This window comes from Mesocricetus auratus, unplaced genomic scaffold (genome assembly GCF_017639785.1).
Source record: "Mesocricetus auratus isolate SY011 unplaced genomic scaffold, BCM_Maur_2.0 Super-Scaffold_100020, whole genome shotgun sequence".
NCBI classification, from domain to species: domain Eukaryota; kingdom Metazoa; phylum Chordata; class Mammalia; order Rodentia; family Cricetidae; genus Mesocricetus; species Mesocricetus auratus.
In genome coordinates this window covers 24,999,119-25,019,954 of record NW_024429201.1, presented here as the reverse complement: position 1 = coordinate 25,019,954, position 20,836 = coordinate 24,999,119, and the positions used below count along the sequence as shown (strand labels likewise).

Below are 20,836 nucleotides of genomic sequence, written 5' to 3'. Positions count from 1 at the left end.
GGGCCACTGCCAGGAACCAGGGGAGGCGAGGAAGAGCCGCCTAGCTATTGGCTCTTGTGACTTTGGCAAGCAGCACCTCATGGCCCTCATTGATTATAGGGCTTGGGTAACACTGGATCTGGGCAGGGGATGGATGGTAGTACTGTAGGGCCGTGCTTGGGAGAATGCCATCCAGCTCCCGTTTTCTGCACTGTGATTGTCACGGCTGCAGCTAGAGTGGGGGCTCCGGGGATCGAGAGGGGTACCATCCCCAGGCAACACAGAGAGGCCGGGCCCGCCTGACAGCCATTATGGCAGAACCACGGGCAAGACCCCCTTCGCAAATTAACTGTTAACATCATTTCATCCTTGTCCAAAAATGTGCTCAGAGCCTAGACACATCTTTCCTGTTTGCTGGAATATGAACTGAGCCACGCAGGAAGAGTACAGTCTTCAGCAAAGCGTTTGGATCCTCTGTGAGGATTTGTGGTTGGGATTTCATTAAATGCCGTGCTGGGGTGGGAGGGCCTTTTCTTCTTTTATCGTAAGCCAGAAAACAGACAACCCGCCTGCTCTGTGCTCGTCATCTTAATCATAGGCTGAAGATGAATATTTTTGGTTAGTTTCCCTTTTTTCATACACACGAAGCCTATTTATAGCCATTTGCTGTTGGACTCTACCAATTACTTGAAAAACGTGTATTTAGAGAGAGACAGGCTGAGAATGTGAATTGGATGAGAAGCCATTACCCCTCGTTAGATTGGCCCATGTGCGGCAGGATTAGAGAAGAGGGTGTGGTTGGCAGGAGGATGCTGGGCCGGGACAGTCCATCTGCTAGCACTTTAACTAGATGATGGCGAGAGAAAACACATGCTCTCTTTCCTGTCTGCCTTATCTTTGTTTCTAAGCTCATTGCCACCCGCCAGTTCAGTTTCTAGAGCATTGTGCACGAGACCCAGTGCAGACTGGGACTCGGGAAAGCAGGTCAGTGCCTTGTTCAGCCATCGTCAGAGAAGCTAGCTTCCTCTTGTAGCAGATGGGAACAAATACAGAGACCCACAGCCAGACACTGTGCAGACAGTGAGAGACCTTGGAACTCTCAGTCAGTCCTAAATGGGATGTCTCCATCAAATCCCTCCCCTCAGGGGTCAGGGAACCCCCATGGAAGAGGAAGTGGGAAGAATGTAAGACCAAAGGAGATGGAGAACTCCAAGAAATCAAGACCCTCTAAATCGCCAGAACCGGTGTACATATGAACCCAGAGACTGGGGCCCACAGAGGGCTCGCATGGGTCTGCACCAGTGTGGGTCCTAGAACTGAAAGAAGCAGATACCTCTCCTCGTCCCTACCCCAGAAGCAAGCTCCAGTTGATAATGTTTGCAAATGAACATTTAATTTTCATTAAATGGGAGTCTCACTGGGCAAACTTATTCATTGAGGCAGGCTGCATGCCCAGCAGGAGATGACCAATAGAAAATGAATTCAATGGCGTCTTTGGAGGTTCCTTGTCTCATAATGTTATGACATCAATTTTCCTTTTTTAAAATCTTATTTTCAATTTTTATTTTATTTATATATATTTAATTTTTCTTCTCTCTTTTTACTCTACACGTCCTTTGCATATATATGTACATATATGTATGTGTGTATATATATATAATATATATATATATATATATATATATATATAAAATGGCTTCTGGTTTAGTGTTTTTATGGGGTTCCTGAGTGTGAACAAGTCGGTCTCTGCATCTATATCTGTTTCTTGGCTCTTTCCCTTCTGTTTGTTTGTTTTGCCCTATTCCAATGTGCTCATTTTTGTTTTATCATATTATATTTATTATTGTTTCTTAGAAGCTTGCTTGTTTCCTAATGAGAGACAAAAAGGGGATGGGTCTAGCTGAAAGGGGACTTGCTGAGAAACTGGAAGGAGTGGAGGGAGGGGAAACCATTAATGGGATATATTATGTGGTGGAAAAAATCTATTTTCAGCTATGGGGAGAGTGAAAGGCAGCAGCCACCCGGTGCAGCGGCTGTCCATGCTGTCTGCTACAAAGCCAGGGTCTCCTTTCTTCCCCACCGCAGCGTTCCTCTTTCCTGTGGCCACCTCCCTGTGATGATCTAGTTTCAAAGATCTCTTGTCTCTCAGCACCGTCTCTCTGAGGCACTCCATCCTTTGCCCCTCTCTTTGCCCCGTATTTCCTCCACTTTAATCACAGAAGGTAGAAGTTGGGATTAGGCACCCGGATGAGGTGTCTGGACATCAGAGAGGGGTTGCTCACGGAAGCTTCCTGATGTGCTGTCCAGTACTGCTCTATTTCACTTGGGCCACGGGGCTGACGATAGGTAACAATAGCTAGGCCTGAGGCCTGTGGGCACAAAATAAAGGCCAGGCACAGAGCAGAGCAGGAGGGGCGGGCTGAGGGGGTTGACTTGTTTTCATGGCCAAGGCCAAAAATAAGAGATACATGGCAAATTCCTTTTCTGAAAATGCAGGGTTGGCCTGAAGGGGCGGGCAGTGTGTGAGTGAAGCCAGAAGCCTGGATGCTGGCCATTTGGTACCTGGGTTGGCCTTGGGGTGAGGGGCACTAAGGACTCCACAGACAGAGAAATGTGGGTAGAAGGTGAGATCAGGAAGTCTAAGACACCCAGGGGAATGTTGAGTTCTGATCTGGAGGAATGAAAACCTTTAAAAGATGAGCAGAGAAGGCTGGAAAAGTGAACAAGGAGTCTGGAGAGAGAGACAGCTCTTGCTGCACCGAATGAGGCAAGTTCGGGTCTCCAGCCCCGGTGTTAACACCGGATGGCATGCTGCCTGCCTACAATACTAGGGACACGGACTCTGAGGACAATGTGACTAGGTACCGCTGGCTGAGCAGAAGGGTGCACTCCACATTCAGAGAGAGAGAGCGTGAGCGAGACCCTGCCTCCGTAAGTAAAGCAGAGAACAATGGGAGAAGACACTTGCTCTCAATTTTAGCTCCCATATGTACACGTGTGCCCCCCACAACATACAAACACATATCTACACCGCATATGCAAAAAATAAATAGAGGGAAAAGTACAGGAGGCTGCAGAAGAATGTCAGAATGAGTGCAGTTTGACAGAACCTTTGTTTTTTTCCTGGGCCAGGCACTGCAGTGCTGGCTTTGTATGCATTTCCCTCACTTGGAGATGGAAAAGGAGACTTTGTAAGGAGAAGACTTTTGCAAAAAGAGAAACATTTTATTTATTCATTTACTATTTATTTATTTAGGGTTTCTTTAGACAGGGTTTCTCTGTGTAGCCCTAGATTGTACTGGAACTTGCTCTGTAGACCAGGCTGGCCTCAGACTCAGAGATCTGCCTGCCTCTGCCTCCTGAATGCCGGGATTAAAAGTACGCACCACCGTTACCACCCAGCCAAGAGAGACATTCCTTCTGCTAGTGTTCCAACCTGCCTTTTTGCCCATGCACAGAGTCTTGCTATCTACTCCAGGTTAGCCCTTAAACCCTCTGGGTAATAATATGTCACAAGGGGGACCTCTGAAGGGCCCCATGGTGGGTGAGGAACAAACTTATGTAGAAAGTTTATTGGGGAAGGGAAAGGAATGAAAGGGAGGGAGAGAGAGAAGAGGGAAAGAGAGCAGAGAGACAGACAAATCTGTCTGCTTCCTCAAGGAAATGGTGGAAAGAAAGAGGAAGTGAGCAGTTTGCCTCTTAAAGGTACCTTTGCACACACTCTGCCAGGTCCCCAAGGGGCAGGGCCGTGTCAACCTGGATGATATCATTCTGTCCTCCCTGCTCAGCATCCCAGGTGCTGAGATTACAGGTGAGAGCTGTCCATCATGCCTGATGTCCTCATGTTTTCATTACTTGTCATATACATCTTGTCCAGAGTCCACCCCACCCTATGAACCCTCCAAGGGAGGTGACATCTCCTTTAGATTCCACTCATACTCTGTGTGTTTATGCATCCTAGCAGCAAGTGTTTATGCATATTTTACAATACATGATGTTTGAACAAAATCATCTTTTCATTACTGATTAGACTCTGGCTTTTTTTCCCCCTGAGGATTTGGTATCTAGCAGATACAGAGATCAAGATGGGTAGTTGTTTTATAGATAAATAAATGTTGCCAGATAAATTATTCAAGATTTTGTATAAACTCAACATGAGAAGGTCGCTGCCAGTCTACTTCATTTACCAATGGTGATGGCTTCATTCATCAGAATAGTGCTGGGCTGACCGGACCTCAGGGAGCAGTTGCTTGCTGCTTTTTGGCTGACAGTGTTCAATTGACACTCCTGGTTAGTGTCAGACATTAGCCAACTGTTGAAGTTCCCCATAAACAGTCTCCTTTCTGAGTAGTCAGTATGCACAGTTCAACAATGATTAGCGCTGAACTCTGTCTAGGCTAAGCAAGCCACATCAAAGCTGTCTTTTCACAAGAACTTTAAAAATATCAAATATGGACTGAGTGAGTAGGTGTCAGAGAAATTGACTTTGTAAACTGAAAATCATGAACCTAGATTCATTTGAAACACATCATGTGGAGTGCGTATATAAAAATAATGGGCATTTTGATTTTCCCCCATAGGTAATAAATAACATCTGCAATAGTCTTCCTTACCTTTTTCTGATTAGCTTCGTGTCTGGCGTGTTTTTCCCAGCACTCCTGTTTCAAGTAGTAAGAATTTTGCCAAGGACAGGCAGGATGTTCAGTAAGTAGTGTGGGTGTTACAGAAAACTTTCATTAGCAGGGTGAGAAGGTCCAGGAAGGAACAGGCTGTTTCACGGCAGGCAGGCCTCCCTGCTAGGCCTTTACAGTGGAGTTTTAGCTGATGCTAAAGCTCCAGGCTCTGAGTGTCACTCTGTGTGTCCTCGCCTGTAGGGGACAAATGACAAGGAAAGGCAGGGAAAGTGAAAGGCAAAGCTGGTTTCTAAATCCCCCCGGAATGCACAGGGATCCATCACCCCTGCCCACCTCTCCCTCCTTCTCAGCACCTTCCTCTCTCCCCAGCCCGGCGCCTCTCCCTTTCTGTTTCCTCCTTGTCTCTCTCTCTCCTTTGCCTCTCTTGTGGTTTCCAGGATAGCACTGGACAGGCCTTCTGCACCACACCCTGTGCATGTCGGGTTCTCATCCTTTGCCATTGGCTGTGTTGTAACTGATGTGGCAGAAACAATAGTCTAAAGACAGTGCATGGCTAGGAAATGGCAGTTTCCCTAGGAATGCTGGGAGAAGGAAAAGGTGCCAGCAGAGAGGGAGCTTGTCTCCCTGAAAGAGATTTCACACAGTTCCAACAACACGTCAGACCTTCTAGGAGGAGACTAAGACCCAGATAATGATTGGGCAGTGGTAGGTGGACCACACCTTGGTCAGGACGGCTTAGATGTGCATACCCTTGGCCCTCCACTTGAACCCTGGTCTTTGTCAGAACCCAGAAAGAAGGACTTGAGGGGCTGCTGGATCACCGTGTCCCTCTTCTAATGTGGCCACATTACATGGCTCTCCTTTTGCCTCTTCTTGCTGTTGATTGGGTTCTTTTAATTGGCTTATTGAGGACAAGTGCCTAGGTCTGACTTGGTTCACAGATTGTGGATTCCAAGTTCCAGAACAGTGTGGCTTCACTAAGAGCTTGGCCTTTCCTTTTGACTTCAGGCAAATGCAAATGAAGACTCCTGAATCCTTTCTACTCCTCCAAGTTTATTTATGAATTAGAACGGCCCTTCTGAGGAGGCCCCTGGTGGTATAACAGGCTGTGAGACTAGGCTTGAGAGACCAGTACTTGAGACTATAGCAAGCAAGTGGAGAGTCCACAGCTGCTCACGGCTTCTAGCGAGCCTGAACCGTGAGCTCCCACAGTGAGGCAGATTCCAGCCTTGTGTTAGGAATTTCAAACAACCTCAAGAAAGTTTTGATGAAGACATGAAATTTCAGATATGACAGGGTCTGCCACATCTCAGCGCACATATCACATTCCTACCTCACACCTCAGCCCACCAAAGACAGAATAGAATGAAAACCTTAGCATTGCCTGCCAGCATTCCAGCTTCATACTAACCATCATTTCTTTGGAGAGTTTTTCTCCCCAAATGCACTAATCAAGACTCCCCACTTGGGGTTCCTAGAGTTCCTGCCCGCACACACTCCTGGCATCATTCTCCATTGTGGCTTACCTGATTACTTGTCTTCCTGTGCCTGGCTGTGCCCAGCACTAGCCCAAGAAGTTATGTGTTAGGTAGGACTGCAGGTATAGCACTTAGCATACCCTCCCTCGTCTCTCTCTCTCTCTCTCTCTCTCTCTCTCTCTCTCTCTCTCTCTCTCTCTCTCTCTCTCCTGTCTCCTCTCTCCTCTCTCTCTCTGTTTCTCTCTCACGCGCGTGCACCCGTGCACACACACACACACACACACACACACACACACACATACACACACACACACACCAACTTAGTAAACGAGCCTCTGTTTCTGAGGGGACAATGGCTGTTTCCAGTTCTATTCTCCCTCCTTTCTTTACTCCTCCTTTCTGTCTGATTACTAGGCAGTCAGGAAGATGTTTCTCCATGAGGGTGTATAAATAGTTAATAACCCCAGCTTGACTTGAACACGGTCACTCACAACAGTAATAAGCGTAGATAGAGTAAAAAGAGCTTTGTATTTGAGGAATGAATGATAAGCGTCCTGTAGGTGCCCACAGAAGGCACAATGGATAATTAAAGGAGGCACATGTTGGAGCTTTCCAGTGGGCTGCCTGCTTAAACACAAAGTCCTCTGTGGGACTGTCCTAGTGCAGTAACTATACAATGACCAACATAAGTACAACTGATGCTGACAAAGATGGTACTATCAGATCTCTGAAGGGGGCAGAGGTCCAGGAGCCTAGATCAGCCCAGGCTGGACCAGATGACAGGCCACCACAGCTGAGCTAGCTGGGCTTAGAGAGTCAGAGTTGGGTGGAGGAGACTACAGGCCCCAGCTGCTCTCAGTCTAGATGAAGAATGAATAATCATCATGGTTCACTCTATTTTCATCTGGGGCTTGACCTGTGATACAGTATATAAAATGTTGGTCATGTACTTATAGCTCTAACAATTTTTCTAACCAGATCCTGTTCCTGTGGCAGCTGGTTCAGACTGCACAGTTGATACAGTCTGGACAGTTCGTAACACTTTGACTTCTTTAATGGTTGCCAACCACAGGCCGTACATTGAACTGGGATGAAAATGATTTCTTTTAGTTCATTGTTCTGTCTATGCTCCTAGTCCAATGGCAACTACAGCAGGGACTTAAGAGCCCTGCAGCCTGACTCCTGACACTCTTGGTGCACGAGCCCCACCACCATAAGCTTTATGTCTGATTCACATTCACCCTGTTGGCTGGGCAGTCTTTTTATGCTAGTTTTACACAGAATGAAACAGAGACTGGGTTGTTCAAGGATTTACTAAGATGACAAAAAGCAATTGTTCTAAAGGTCTCTAAAACCCACCTTGGAGTGGGGTCTGCATTCTCCTTTAGAATTATAGGATCATGGTAGGGGCTGCTTCCACTAAAGCCTTCATGGTTCTCCCCATCCTTGGAGCTAGTGAGGAGGCCGCTGGCTTTTTCCATCTGTAATAGTTAGCCGGAGCATGCCAGCAAAGCATCAGAGTGGGCCAGCAAAGTATCTGCTGAGGGGAGGGTTCCTAGCCAGTGTAATATTTAGGAAACTATTTTTTGGGGAAAACTTCTATGTTTAGATCTGTAATGATTTTTAAAATAAGAAACAAGACAACGGTGCACGCACTCACATCTGGATATGTAAGGCTTTGCCACACAGCAAGATGAGAGTAAAGCCTTGGCCGAGCCCTGGTGACCGGGACATGAAACCATGAGCACCCTGAAGATTTGATCCACATGTGTAACAAGTCTGCGTCCAGCGGCAGCCTCTGTGGGTTTAAGTCTGGTGGAGGATGACGCAGACTCCCAACATCAGGCTTTTCGCCAGTGGGAGCAAGAAGGACCTGTGACTTGAACTTCATGTAGAGTTTGGGTCTTTTAAACTTTGTTAGTTTCTCCAGGGATAAATGATCAGCCAATTTCATGTTTAACATAAGTTAAACTTCAATGTAAACTTTAAGAGATATTTGAAGGGCTGGAGAGATGGCTCAGCGGTTAAGAACACTGGCTACTCTTCCAGAGGACCTAGATTTAATTCCTGGCTCACCACATAACCCACTTGACACCCACATACATGCAAGCAAAACACTCACATACATGAAAGAAAAGAAAAATAATTTATATAAAGAGATGTCTGATGCATATAATAGGTGAACAGCCTACTTCTAAGAGCAAACAGACAAATACAAGTTTTTTCAACTTGGGTGTATAAAAGCTGAAAGTATTTGCAGCTAACTAAGCTGAAATCATTCCTGTTTGTGGAAAACATACCTAACAGAATTCTGAATCAGAGAAAGGCTTGAACAACCAAATTTATGGAAAAACTCAAGTTTGCTAAACATAGCCAAGGAGCAAATTGCACTGTTAGTAAATAGAGACAGGCGATTTGACTTGAGAATGACTCCCAGGGCTGGAGAGGGGAGGGGAATGGAGGGGAGGGGAAGGGGGGAGGGGAGCGGAGGGGGCAAAAGGAAAAAGCAAATGGGTCAGGGAGAGAATGAAATATTAAATTGCCCTTTGTAAATTATAAAATAAATGAAAGCAAAGGCATCCATGGAGGTGGATAACTGGCCAAACAACAGAACAGAAAAAGAGATTAAACCTCAAAATGGCAAAAATTATGGTTTCTATGCATAAATAGTTTCTCCACCCGTTTCTCATTCTGGACTGGCATGGAGCAAGCATAAGTTTTCACCAGACCCACATCAGGGGAGAAGGCTTTGTTTCCTTTCATTTTCTTGAAATAATAATCACTTTGCTTACTTTCCTTCTTTTCCTACTTTTCTCTATCTTGGTATGAGGGGTCAGAAAAACAGAAAAACTATGTTACACCGATGATAGTTGACACTCGCTGATAGCCATTACCTGATCCATAGAGCAAGTGTGGGAACTAGGTAGGTCAACAAACAGAGCTCTTTCCAGCATCTCCATCAGCATCAACCCTGACAGATAAATCTTTGATGTTTGCTTTCTATGAATTGTGTCCTCCTGTCTTTTAGCTCAGCAGTCTATCCCTTCTATGCCAGCTTATCAAAACACGAAATTAGTAATTTATTATTTCTCACGTATCTGGACACAAAACTCCTCAATAAAATACTAACAGACAGAATCCAGAAATACATAAAGAAGATTATATGCTGTGACCATGTAGGGTGAAGATCAGCTTAATGTCTGAAAAATCAATTAATGACAAAGATTTTTCCACTTTTCAACAAAAGATTTTTCAAAGAAAAAAATCATTTCATTAATTAACAATTTTGCCTTCATTGAAAAAAGTCAATTAATGAAAGTCAGTAGATCAAAGGACAAAAGAGTGCTAATCAAATAGATCCTGAAAAGCTTTCAGACAAAATGTATACTCCTTCATTGATGAAAGTACTCAAGCTAGCAGTAGAAGGAGTCTTTTTTTGTTTTTTTTTTGGTTTTTTTTACGAGACAGGGTTTCTCTGTAATGTTTTGGAGGCTGTCAGTCCAGGCCGGCCTCGAACTCACAGAGATCCACCTGCCTCTGTCTCCCAAGTGCTGGGATTAAAGGCATGTGCCACCACCGCCCGGCATAGGAAGTCTTATTTAACTTGATTGGATGTCTCTTCTAAATCCTACATGTGTCATCCTAGATCAGGAATTATAAGGACATAGTCTGCTCTCACTGTTTGTATCAGAGTTATATGGAGAATTGGGCAAAGCAATGAAAAACAAAAGAAAGGGAAAAGAGCAGACACCCAAATGGTCAGGGAAGTAAATCTGTCATGATCTTACAAGGACACTTGAGCCTCTTGTCACCAGTCCTTATGGCCCCATTTGGATCCCCAGGACCTACAAGTTGGAAGTCCCCAGAGAACCAACTCCCTCAAATTGTCCTGGTATTCACCTACATGTCCTGACATGCGTACACACACACACACACACACACACACACACACACACACCAAATTATTAAATGACTAGATGTGATTTTTAATTTAAATGCTGTGAGAACTAATAAAAAACAGATTCAACAAAGTTTTGCAATGTAAGTCAACATAGAGTCATCACTTGTACCTCAGACAGTAAAGGTGAACCCAACAAACATGAAAATTTAGAAAGGCATTTTAATAGCACCAAAAAAGAGTAAAATACTTACATTTATACAGTTGAGGGTTTAGGGTGTAGCTCAGTGGTAGAACATGTATTAGCTTAAAAAAGCAAACAAACATGGGTTAAGTTAAAAAGATAGGTGTGGTGGTGCACACTTTTAATCCTAGGACTCAATTTTCTCTTTTTCTCTCTTTGTAATATTTATTATATATAGTATTCTGTCTGCATGTATGCCTGAAGGCCATAAGGGGACACCAGATCTCATTATAGATGGTAGTAAGCTAACGTGTGGTTGCTGGGAATTGCACTCAGGACCTCTAGGAAGAGTAGCCAGTGCTCTTAACCTCTGAGCCATCTCTCCAGCCCATTAATCCCAGCATTCAAGGAGGCAGAGGCAAATGGATCTCTGTGAGTTCAAGACCAGCCTGGTCTACATAGCAAACTCCAAATGAGCCAGGGCTACAAAATGAGACCTTGTCTCAAAAAAACAAAACAAAACAAAAAATTGGTTCTTTAGTTGTACCAGCCACATTTCATACCCCACAGCCACATGTGACGAGTGCCCAAAGCACAGCCTGGCACAGACATTGACCATTCTCAGCATCTTGGAGAGTCCCACTAGATACTGAAGCTTTAGGGACAGGCTCAACCCATGGGGCAGTTGGCAAGGGTGTCACTGCAGATGAATGGAGAAAGGACAGTCTTGGTACTAAATGGCTTTAGACAGTTAAAAGCCACATTCGAAAAGAAGAAGAAAGTGTTCTTGATCCCTACCTCTCTTCATAGACAAAAATCAGCCCCACATGGGTTTCAAAATCAAATATTTGAGAAGGGTGTTGGATTTTCACCAATGGAATACTCTCCAGTGAACTGAAGCAGAGGAAATACCAAAAGCAGGCTGATGTCCACGGCTACATACAATCTCGGGGCACTTTCTGTGGACACATTTTATCAGAGTAGACATTTTTGAACTAAAAGGAGTCAGAAATGAGAGTAGCCTACTGTATCTCTCTGTTCACACTGGTCCAAAGCAGACAGGGGCATCTTTGCTATGCACAGTTGAGTCAGTGGGTACCTGGGTGGAGGAGGGAGCATCTGGAGGTCCTGTGAGTCCCGGAGCCCTGGTGGTGTCCAAGCTCGTGTGTATCAAGCTGCACACCTGTGAGCTATGTGTTTTTCTCTCCGGGACATAAAAAGGTGTTTATAGAAACCCCTTTCTTTGACATGAAAAATGGTCCTTACTGAATACATCCTTCATGACAATAAAGTTTTTTCAAGGATTTTTAGGTGGTACAGAGGAATGGAGATATTACTGATAGGAGAGCCAGTTGATATGATGGAAAAGCATGGACCTTGCCAGTAGTCAGTTCTAGACGCAGACCCCAGAGAAGCTCCATCCCTTGTGCATAAGAAGTAGACAGCGGTACTCAATGTAGGATAACCAATAACAGACTCTAGATCAAACAGCTTGGGAAGGTCCACAGAGAAATTGATTAACAAGGTGTGGTGTTTTGTATAGCTCAACAGTGAAGGGGAATATATGCATTTATATAATTATAAAATCTGAAGAGGGAATGATAGTTACATACTATGTATAATAGCACATGTAATATATAATATATAATAACACGTGAAGCAATGTTGTGTGTACTCTTTGGTACACCCACATGGCCCTGCGCTTTGACATGGCTAAGGATGCTTGGAAGCTATAGCAGCCACAGCACCTGGGACAGTGGACAAGAGAGCTGAATAAGGAGGACAGAAGAAACTTCAGCTTGATCTTGTCCAGTTTCTTTCATCTGAGAAGCCGATGTGAGGCTGGTGATGGTTCAGGGGGTAAAGGCACCTACCGCCAAGACTCTGGACTCAAGTTCAATCCCCTGGACCTACGTGATGGAAGCAGAGAAATTACTCTTTCAAGTTGTTCTCAGACCTCCACATATCACAGTGACACACGTGTGCATAGGCTCACACACATTTACACCCACATACATACACGGGCACACAAATGTGTACAAAATAAGTAAAATGCAGTAAGTTTTTGAAGCAAATGTGGCAAAATATTAATATCTGTTTGCTGGTGGCAACTCTAGGATGTTAGCTTTTTTTGACCTCTTTGTTAAGTCACTCAAAATAAAAAAAAAATAAAGTTCAGATAATAGCATTATTCATCATTTAGTCTTAAACATTGTTTAGGTATTTTCTGTTCCTACTTGTTTTAAGAAAAAAATGTGTATGAATGTAAGCAGGGCTGAGATAGCGGCTTCCTTTCTTTTGTTTATGTTCACCAAAACACACTTGTTTTATTTAACATCCGAAATGTTTGATATTGAAATGTGGCCTTTATACAAACTCACGAGGGGTGAGACAAGAGGATTACAGTTTTATCACAGCCTGTGTGCCACGAACCTGCTTCCTGTGATACCCGTCCCCCCACCCACCCACTAAAGCATCCCTTTGTGTTACAGCCAAAGTATTTGCAAGCAAAGAAGCAAGAAATCATAAAGGTTTTCCTTGTGGGTGCTTACTGAGACGGGAACCACTGATGTGTACTGGATCAGTGCCCAGACTCTGAACGACTGACAAGGGTTAGGACTCTCACCTTTTCCACGGCCTGTGGAGCCTGTGCCAACCTCTGCATTGGATCCAGGGAGCCCCAGAGTTCTGGAGGAATGGAAGGCATGCCACAGCACACAAAGTCTGGTGTTTGTCCAGCCTGGTCAAGACCTTCCTCCTCCCTTCCATCACCTTGGTGGAGTGTACACTTGGTTGTTTTAGTTTTGTTCGGCAGGGCCAGGGCCTTGAACGTGCTAGGCAAGAGTCCTGCAGCTGAGCCACACCTCCAGCCCTGCTCAGTTTAGTTGTTATGGGTTTGCACTCTTTACAGACATGACCACACACTGAGACTGGCCACCTGTCAGTAACCCTCTGCAGAGGCCCCCAGACAATTGCCTTGACCATATTTGAAAAGTTAAACTTAGAACAGACTAAATATTATACAGTGAGGTCCAGAATGGAAGCTTATAAATATGTAAATATGTATGCATAGTCATGAATGCACCCATCCCCTGACCTCGTGAGTCAACCAATGTCCTCAGCTGAGGCTGAACTTGACTTCACATAGAGCATTCCTCTCTGCAGCAGATGGGAGGAAGTTAGCCTAAAAGGAGAGACTGGGCATGCTCAGCTTGGGCCTCTTTCCGGTTCTAAGTTCAGAGCTCTGGATGTATGTAGACAGTCTGTCCTCACTGTGCGCTCTAAAGGGGCCCTGGGCATGTCCAGCAAGTTCAGTAGTGGTGGCTGAGTAAGTCAAGGGTCAATTATTAGCAACTCTTTCCACCGTGACCTGAAGCCATGGCCTCTGTGGGTGATTTATCAGTACAAAAGGTGATAGTTTAGGTCAGTCTGCCTCTGTCTGTGAAGTGGTTCTAAACTCAAGGTGGGATGAGTATTAATGACTCCTCCCTCAGAAACTTGGTCAATTGCTGGAAGACCTTAAAGTGATAAATCAATATAATCCATGCTACCTCCTAATAGTTTATATACCATAGTTATTCTGTTGAATAGTTAAAAGCTTTGCTCACCAACTTTTAAGTTTCACAAATGGTTTAAAGCTGAATATATCCTGGTTTTTTTGTGGTGTGCTTAACCTATCCTAGCTTGAGACAGACATCGGTAAAGTGTGCATTTATAATTTAATGTACTATCTGCAAAGGTATAAGCATTCCCAGAAAATGTACTTCACTTAAACATTTAAGAGTAAAAAGAGCACACACACAGCGCCCAGCTCAGTTGCTGTAACAGACTCTGCTATGCACATGGCTTCTGTGTCTTGGCGGAAGGCAGTGGTTTTAAGGCTGGATTAGTCTTTTAATCTCTTTGGGGTTTGCTTTATATTTGTGGTGGTTTATGACTGACATCTAATGTAACTATACTTTCTGTTTATATTTAATAAAAGATTCGTTTCTGTGGCAGGACGCTCATTTGCACTGTGCTGTTGAACAAAAGCTACTGTTCTGCAAGAAGGGTATAAAATGTTGATTTATAATGACACAGGCCAATAACAGCAATGTAATTCTTCCAACTATTTCTTCCCAGGTCCTGGCACGAGCATGGCTGAAGCAAAGAATGATTCTTTTCCTTTAGAATATTCTCCCTTTAATACGTCTATCCATGCTGGGATCAGATACAAAAACTGGAAACTCCTCACAGGCTACCCAGGTAGGTTGCTTAGCTCCCTTCCTACAGCTGCCGGGGCAGGGGCTGTGTCCTCAGTCTTTCTGTCCTCTTGGGACTTCTTTCTGCGGGCCATTCTCATAGAAAGGGAGGTGCTTATCACTGTGCTCTAAGCCGTCTCCTTTCCTAGCTCCTCAAGGCTCCTTGCCAAACCCCTTGTTTGCTGAGACATCTGAAATGCTAACTAGCCCTTCAGATCTTTTATGGTCCCCGCAGATCTTAAGAAAGCAGCTATCTACTTGGGGTTTCATGGCCTGTCTGGCCCGTATTACACAACTTCTTCTGTTGTCATGGCCTAAGTAGACTTCCCACCAAAATGAAGGCTGCCCTTTTTTCTTTCAATAATAAAAATGTCCTCGTCTCTCTGAGGCTGCAGAGTGGAGGAATGGCTCCCACTGCTCAATCTGAACTTCCTCTGTTCCTCTGAGTTTGGGTTTTTGTTTTGTTTTTAATTATCCATTATGGGGGTGAGAGGAGAAAATCCCACCTGGACGATACCTGTGTACGGATTTCAGACTTGTGTGGCTGTCAGACACAGCACACCTAGCCTAGTCAAGAGCCTCCACCAACGCTGTGTCTGCTTCCCTTACACCACTCTCAGAAGGGACATGTACTTACACAGGCTCTGGCGCAATTAACCATGCTTAGCTTGTAGTGTTCTTGGTGTCTACGATGACAATTCGCTGTTTGGGATTGTCCCGTGCATTGCACTGTGCTGTGCTAGCTAAATACTGGGAGTATATTCATCTCCCCCAACCCCAGCCACTGTGACAACTACAATTCTCTTGCCTCCATCCCACCCATGCTTTTAATGTCTCTTGTTGTAAAGTGATAGGATCTGTCCCATTAAAGTATGGAAATCATATTCTGAGACAAAGCTAGAATCAACACCAGGAGACAGGTGGGGATTTTTGTTTCTGTTTCTGTTGTTTCTGTTGTGACTGTACCACAGCCCAGGAAGCCTTGTCCCCCCGATGCCCTGAGATTAGAACCCACGGCAACGTTTCTCCCCCAGTGAAGTCTCATGTCTTTTTCCAGGCTGTGGTCTCTGGTTCCCACCTCCATCTCAATCCAACGTTTCTGAGATACGTTCACTGGACTCATCAGCCAAGACGCTCTGGCTGTTTGATGTAGATCAGGACCCTGAAGAAAGACACGACCTGTCCCAGAAGCACCCCCACATCGTCCTGAAGCTGCTTTCCCGCCTGCAGTACTACCATGAGCACTCTGTGCCGTCGTACTTCCCACCCATGGACCCTCGCTGTGATCCCAAGGACACCGGTGTGTGGAGCCCCTGGATGTAGGCTCCAGAGGGGCGGGGGTCTGGAGCACAGTTAGGTGCAGGCTAGACCTCAGGCCCCTACTCTGCTGACTTCTCTCTCTCTCTCTCTCTCTCTCTCTCTCTCTCTCTCTCTCTCTCTCTCTCTCTCTCTCTCTCTCTCTCTCTCTCTCTCAAGTCACCCCAGTTCCCTCGCCTAGCCCTCATGCTATATAACCCACCAAAGGAGTCCTGTTTCAAACCACAGTACCGTAAAATCTGGCTCATCCTGCTGTTGGCTGGAGTAGGTGTCTGGAACCCAGGGTGGCTGGGTTCATCCTACTTCCTAAACTGCAATCGCTGGGAACCTGACGTAGAGAGCTAGCTATCCCTGAGTCCTGAGGCCAGAGCAGCTGGCTCTTTTTGCTTCACAAGTCAGTCATTAGAACTCCCTCTGCTAATAACCAGTTTTATTGGCAAGACACACATAACAAAGGGAGCAGATGATTGCGAGTGGTTCTGCTGGCCATACGGGCTCCCTGTCTGTGAGATCTTGTTCAGCTTTCCACATCCATGACCCGCCCGCTCACCCCTCATTCACTCATTTCACTGGGGAGCAGAAAACCCATTGCAGTAAGCCAGCATGGAGGATGCCTGTGCCTTCGTTTTGGTTTCCAGATAACTTAATGTGTTTTATCCTATTACCCCACCCACTATTGCTCATTCTGTCTAGACTTCTGCTATCCTGGCTTGTGTGGCTCTGTTCCTGTTATGCCTTTGGACTTCACTGTCCTGTGTCTGAGGTCACTTTTCCCTCCCCTCCAAGCATTCTGAGCTCTGGGATAGTCCCAAGCCCTGCCCAGAGAGGGTGGACTGGTCATTCCATGGCCATACTCATGAGTGTTCTGGTTCTGTGGCATCTGCAAGGAGGTTTATTCCAGTTGCATGGAATCCAGCAAGACTGTGGCTGTGTCACCCAATATGCCACAATCTATGCTGCTTTCTCAAGCAGTGGGAAGAAAGGCCAGGAAAGCACTCTTGTCCTGAGATGATGGAAAGGGAGTGGCCAGTGTTTGGTGTGCTGGCCTTAGACACCATCCTTACTCCTCTCATTCTCTGTTTCACTGCCTCGAATTAGGGTTCCAGGGTTGGGGAATGAGGATACACTATTTGATCTTCAACCCTTTCTCAGACCCTCTTATATCCTATCAATGTGACGCCATCCAGGTTAGCCTCAGAGGGTGTCAAACCCAGATAGATGCAAAATTGAGCTCCTCATCAGCACCGCTGCCTTGGTCACGCCTTACACCAATGCCTGCAGCAGGGTCTGGGGTGTAGGCACCCAGGATGCTTTTTAAATGAATGAATGAACTGAATAAACAGGAAAGACTCAGCATGACAGGTACTAGTCCAGTGAGCTGACTAACAGGGCAGTGAAAATACCCTCCAGCCCATGCTAGTCTAACCTTAAGCTGTCCCCCCTGCCCTGGTGGGAGCATCATCTGCACATCTGGACAGTCACTGGCCTTGCACGGCAGGGCTGTGATGTCCTCTCCAGGGGGACAAAAGGAATTATTTTTCCTAGGTGTTCTCCTTTGTCAACCATCTCCATTCCCATTCTTTGCTGAGCACTAGGAATTAAAACAACTAAATAATATGATACAGGGACTTGCGTACAGCCTTCTTCAGTTCAGTAGCACCATTTCCTGACCATTAAAATTCTGTATTTTATTGTGATAAGACTATTGCAAGAAAATGGTGCTAAAGCTAATGACATCTGGTATCAACCTTTACTCAACTGGGCTGGCAGATAGCTGGCTACCATGTCACCTCTTACTCTGGAGCAGCCCATGGCATGAGTCTGGATGCTCCTTCTGTGCCACGGCTGTAGGTGGCCATTATTCTTCTGAGACCGAAGGTCACTACTTCATAACACCCATTTGTGATTCCTTTATTATTCTCTGAGCAGCTGCCCTCAGTCCTGGCTCTTTGATTGTGGGCTACCCTTGGAATGTTAACATATGGATGCGTTAAAGAAGACTTTAAGAAAGTAATGTTAAAAATGACTAGAGATTCTATTTAGTAAAGCAAATAGGATGGCATAGGTCTCAGGATCTATCTCCTTGGATTTTTATGATTTATAAAAAAATAAATGATTCATAACCTGTCTTTAGAAGTATTAATGTTAGTTCTTTCCAAATTAACTTGCGAACTTGTCTGTTTGTTACCACATGACTGTTCCATATTTGAGGGACAAAATAAAATTAATTTTTCTAAAAATTTCAGTCATGGGGCCTCTGCTTGTGATAGTGGAAAGTTCAGGAGCGGCAGGTGAATGTCATGATGGCCCAGTGTGTCAGTACATACTAAGATGGTCAAGGGGCAGATTTTTGTGTGATAGAGGCATTGCCACATTTTTTTCTGATTTGCCAGTTTTATATTACATGAATTGTATCTCAACACATCTGTCACACAAATAAGAACAAATATATTACAGGGTTTTTTTAAATATGTACTTCCTATGAGATTGCTCAGAGGGTAAACCACTTATCATGCAAGCCAAATAGCCTGAGGTTGACTACAGAACCCACATAAGAGTGGAAAGAGGGGGCTGGAGAGATGGCTCAGATGTTAAGAGCACTGGCTGCTCTTCCAGAGGTCCTGAGTTCAATTCCCAGCAACCACAAGGTGGCTCACAACCATCCATAACAAAATATGGTTCCCTCTTCTGACTTGCAGGGATAAGTGCAGACAGAACACTGTACACATAAAAAATAAATAAGTCTTTTTAAAAAAAAAGAGTGGAAAGAACTGACTCCATAAGCCTGTCATCTGACGTATGTGCTCTGTCATACATGCATATACAGTAATAATAAGTAAACATTTAAAAAGAAACAAGTGAGGCATTGCCCTAAGAACATGCACCATGGGACTAGGGGTCTGAGTACTTAACTTGTGTACAAGGCCCTGGTTTTGTGTTAGCACCACAGAAAGGAATGTTCACTGCCAAGCATTAGAGGGACATCTGTAGGGGCATCTTTTTTTGTCAGTGGACTTGAAGCGGTGGCCACATCCTAGGGTCGTGGCTTCAGGTGTGCAGAAGAGGGGGGGTTGGCTTGCTCTCTTGGGCTGTAGTCAGAACCCTAGAAGGGCAGAGACTGCATCTTTAGGAACAGGAAGACCAAAGCGACTATTTACTATTAATTGTGTAAGTGCTTCCCTAATAAATACCTGTCAATCATTTATCTTGGGTCTTGTGGACTCATTTAAACCCCGCCTTCAGACATCTGGGAAGGGCAGGCATGAAAATGGTGATGACAGAGTGTGGTAGATTTTGATTGCTGGCTAAGAAATGATCCCAAAATTTAAAAACCCAAAACAGCAAACGTTGATTCTTGCACACATTGCATAAGGGAAAGGGCTCATGGTTTAGCTGTGGGTTCTGCACCGGGGTCTTCCATGAGTCTATGGTCCAGCAGTTGAAGGAGAGATCATCTGAAGCTTGGATGTGATTGGACAATTCTTTCTAAGATGCTCATGGACTGGCTGTGGCCAGAAGCTTGGGCTCCTTGCCATGTGGGCATCAACAGTGAGTATGACACAGGCATCAGCCCTGTCCTCATGGGGCAGGTAATCTAGAGAGGGGCAACAGGCAGGGAACCTCAGAGCCTTTCATGACCTAGTCTTCAAAATTGCACATGGTCACTTCTGCTTTTGTTATATGCATTATAAATGTCCCTAAATTAAGCCCGTGCTCAGAAGAAGGAACCCACTTTTGAAGGGACCGTTAGATCTGTGCTTGTATTTTGCTACAATGGATACAATTCACCTCCTGGGGACAAGGTCATGTAAAACTGACATGCATTTGTCACACGCTGCTGTTTGAAAAGAGACGGCAGGAAAAGATCCCAGCTTTATTTTAGTGGTAAAACAACCACTAAAGCAAATCATCTGACGGCTCAGTGACTCAGATTCCCCCTCTGGTAAGGAGATGGTTGAATTAGCCAATCCCAACATGCAGTCTTTGTCCAAACAGAAAATTATTTAAAATGAAAACTGAAAGAATTTTTCTGTCTTCAAAAATCTTTATTTCAGGGTGTGTGTGCACATATGTGCACAAATGTACATATGAGTGCCAGAGAAGCCAGAACAGGATGTGAAGTCCCCTGAAGTCAGCTGCCTTGGGTGTTAGGAGCCCAACGGGGTTCTCTGGAAGATCTGTAAGGGATCTTAACAGTCGTTCCATCTCTCCAGACCCATTTTATGACTTTAATGTTTTACAAGATTCATTAGAGGAATAACTCAGTATCTACTAACATAAAACATGTTGTATGCATAATAGAATGTTTCCCAGTCACAAAAAGAAGTGGAGTTTTCATACATTCTAAAATGTGGATTAACTTTGAAAACAGTCTGATAGGTAAACGACACTGGACATGAAGGACAGTATTGCATAATTCCGCGTGCAGGAATTATTAAAAACAGGAGAATACAGGGCCAGTGAGACGGCTCAGTGGGGAAGGCACTTGCTGCTGAGGCTGGTGACAGAACTTCCACACACTGGAGGAGGAAGCCACATCCTCCTCCCCACGCCACGGTACACCTGTGTGGCCTTACCCCGCCCCGACAAACGCTAAATAAATGTTTTTTTAAAAGTTTTTAAAGAATAGGCGAATGTAATACCCGAGTGTAACATGTAAAGACCCGAGTAAAGATACCATTCGGGTCTCGGGGAAGCAGGAACTGGGAAGCTATTGTCCAGTGGGGACAGAGTGTCTAAGTGATAATGTCAGTTACCTGATACCGCGAATATAACTAGTACCATTGAAGGGATTATGGTGGTGGCTGATCTTGTCGACTTCATTAGACTGAGAGAAGATTGGTAAAGCGGTGTACATGAAGGCAATTTCAGGAAGTCGCTACTAAAGGGGGAAGGCCTCCATTGTGTACCTGGCCCCATCCCAGAGTGGCAGATCTGGACGGAGTAAGGGGGTGGGGTGGATAAATGCATCCTACTAGAGCAGGCGTTCCCATTCTCTGTGTCCTGTCGCCATGAGGTGAGCAGCATGGCAGGAGAGGTGACCAACAGCAAAGTTTTGTGTCGTGTGTGTATGTGTTATCACAATATAAAGAATTAGGAGAGGA

The 20,836-nt window shown here is 45.0% G+C and overlaps 1 protein-coding gene across 1 annotated transcript in view; it reads left to right on the top strand.

Moving 5' to 3' along the window:
- Arsb (arylsulfatase B) overlaps window positions 1-18,934 on the top strand; it is a 152,909-nt gene extending 133,975 nt beyond the window's left edge. The window contains exons 7-8 of the mRNA XM_005065649.4: window positions 14,296-14,418; window positions 15,472-18,934. Of these exons, the coding sequence (XP_005065706.2) occupies window positions 14,296-14,418; window positions 15,472-15,737 (389 nt within the window). The 3' untranslated portion in view covers window positions 15,738-18,934. The remainder of the gene's footprint in view (window positions 1-14,295; window positions 14,419-15,471) is intronic.
- The last annotated feature ends 1,902 nt before the right edge of the window (window positions 18,935-20,836 follow it).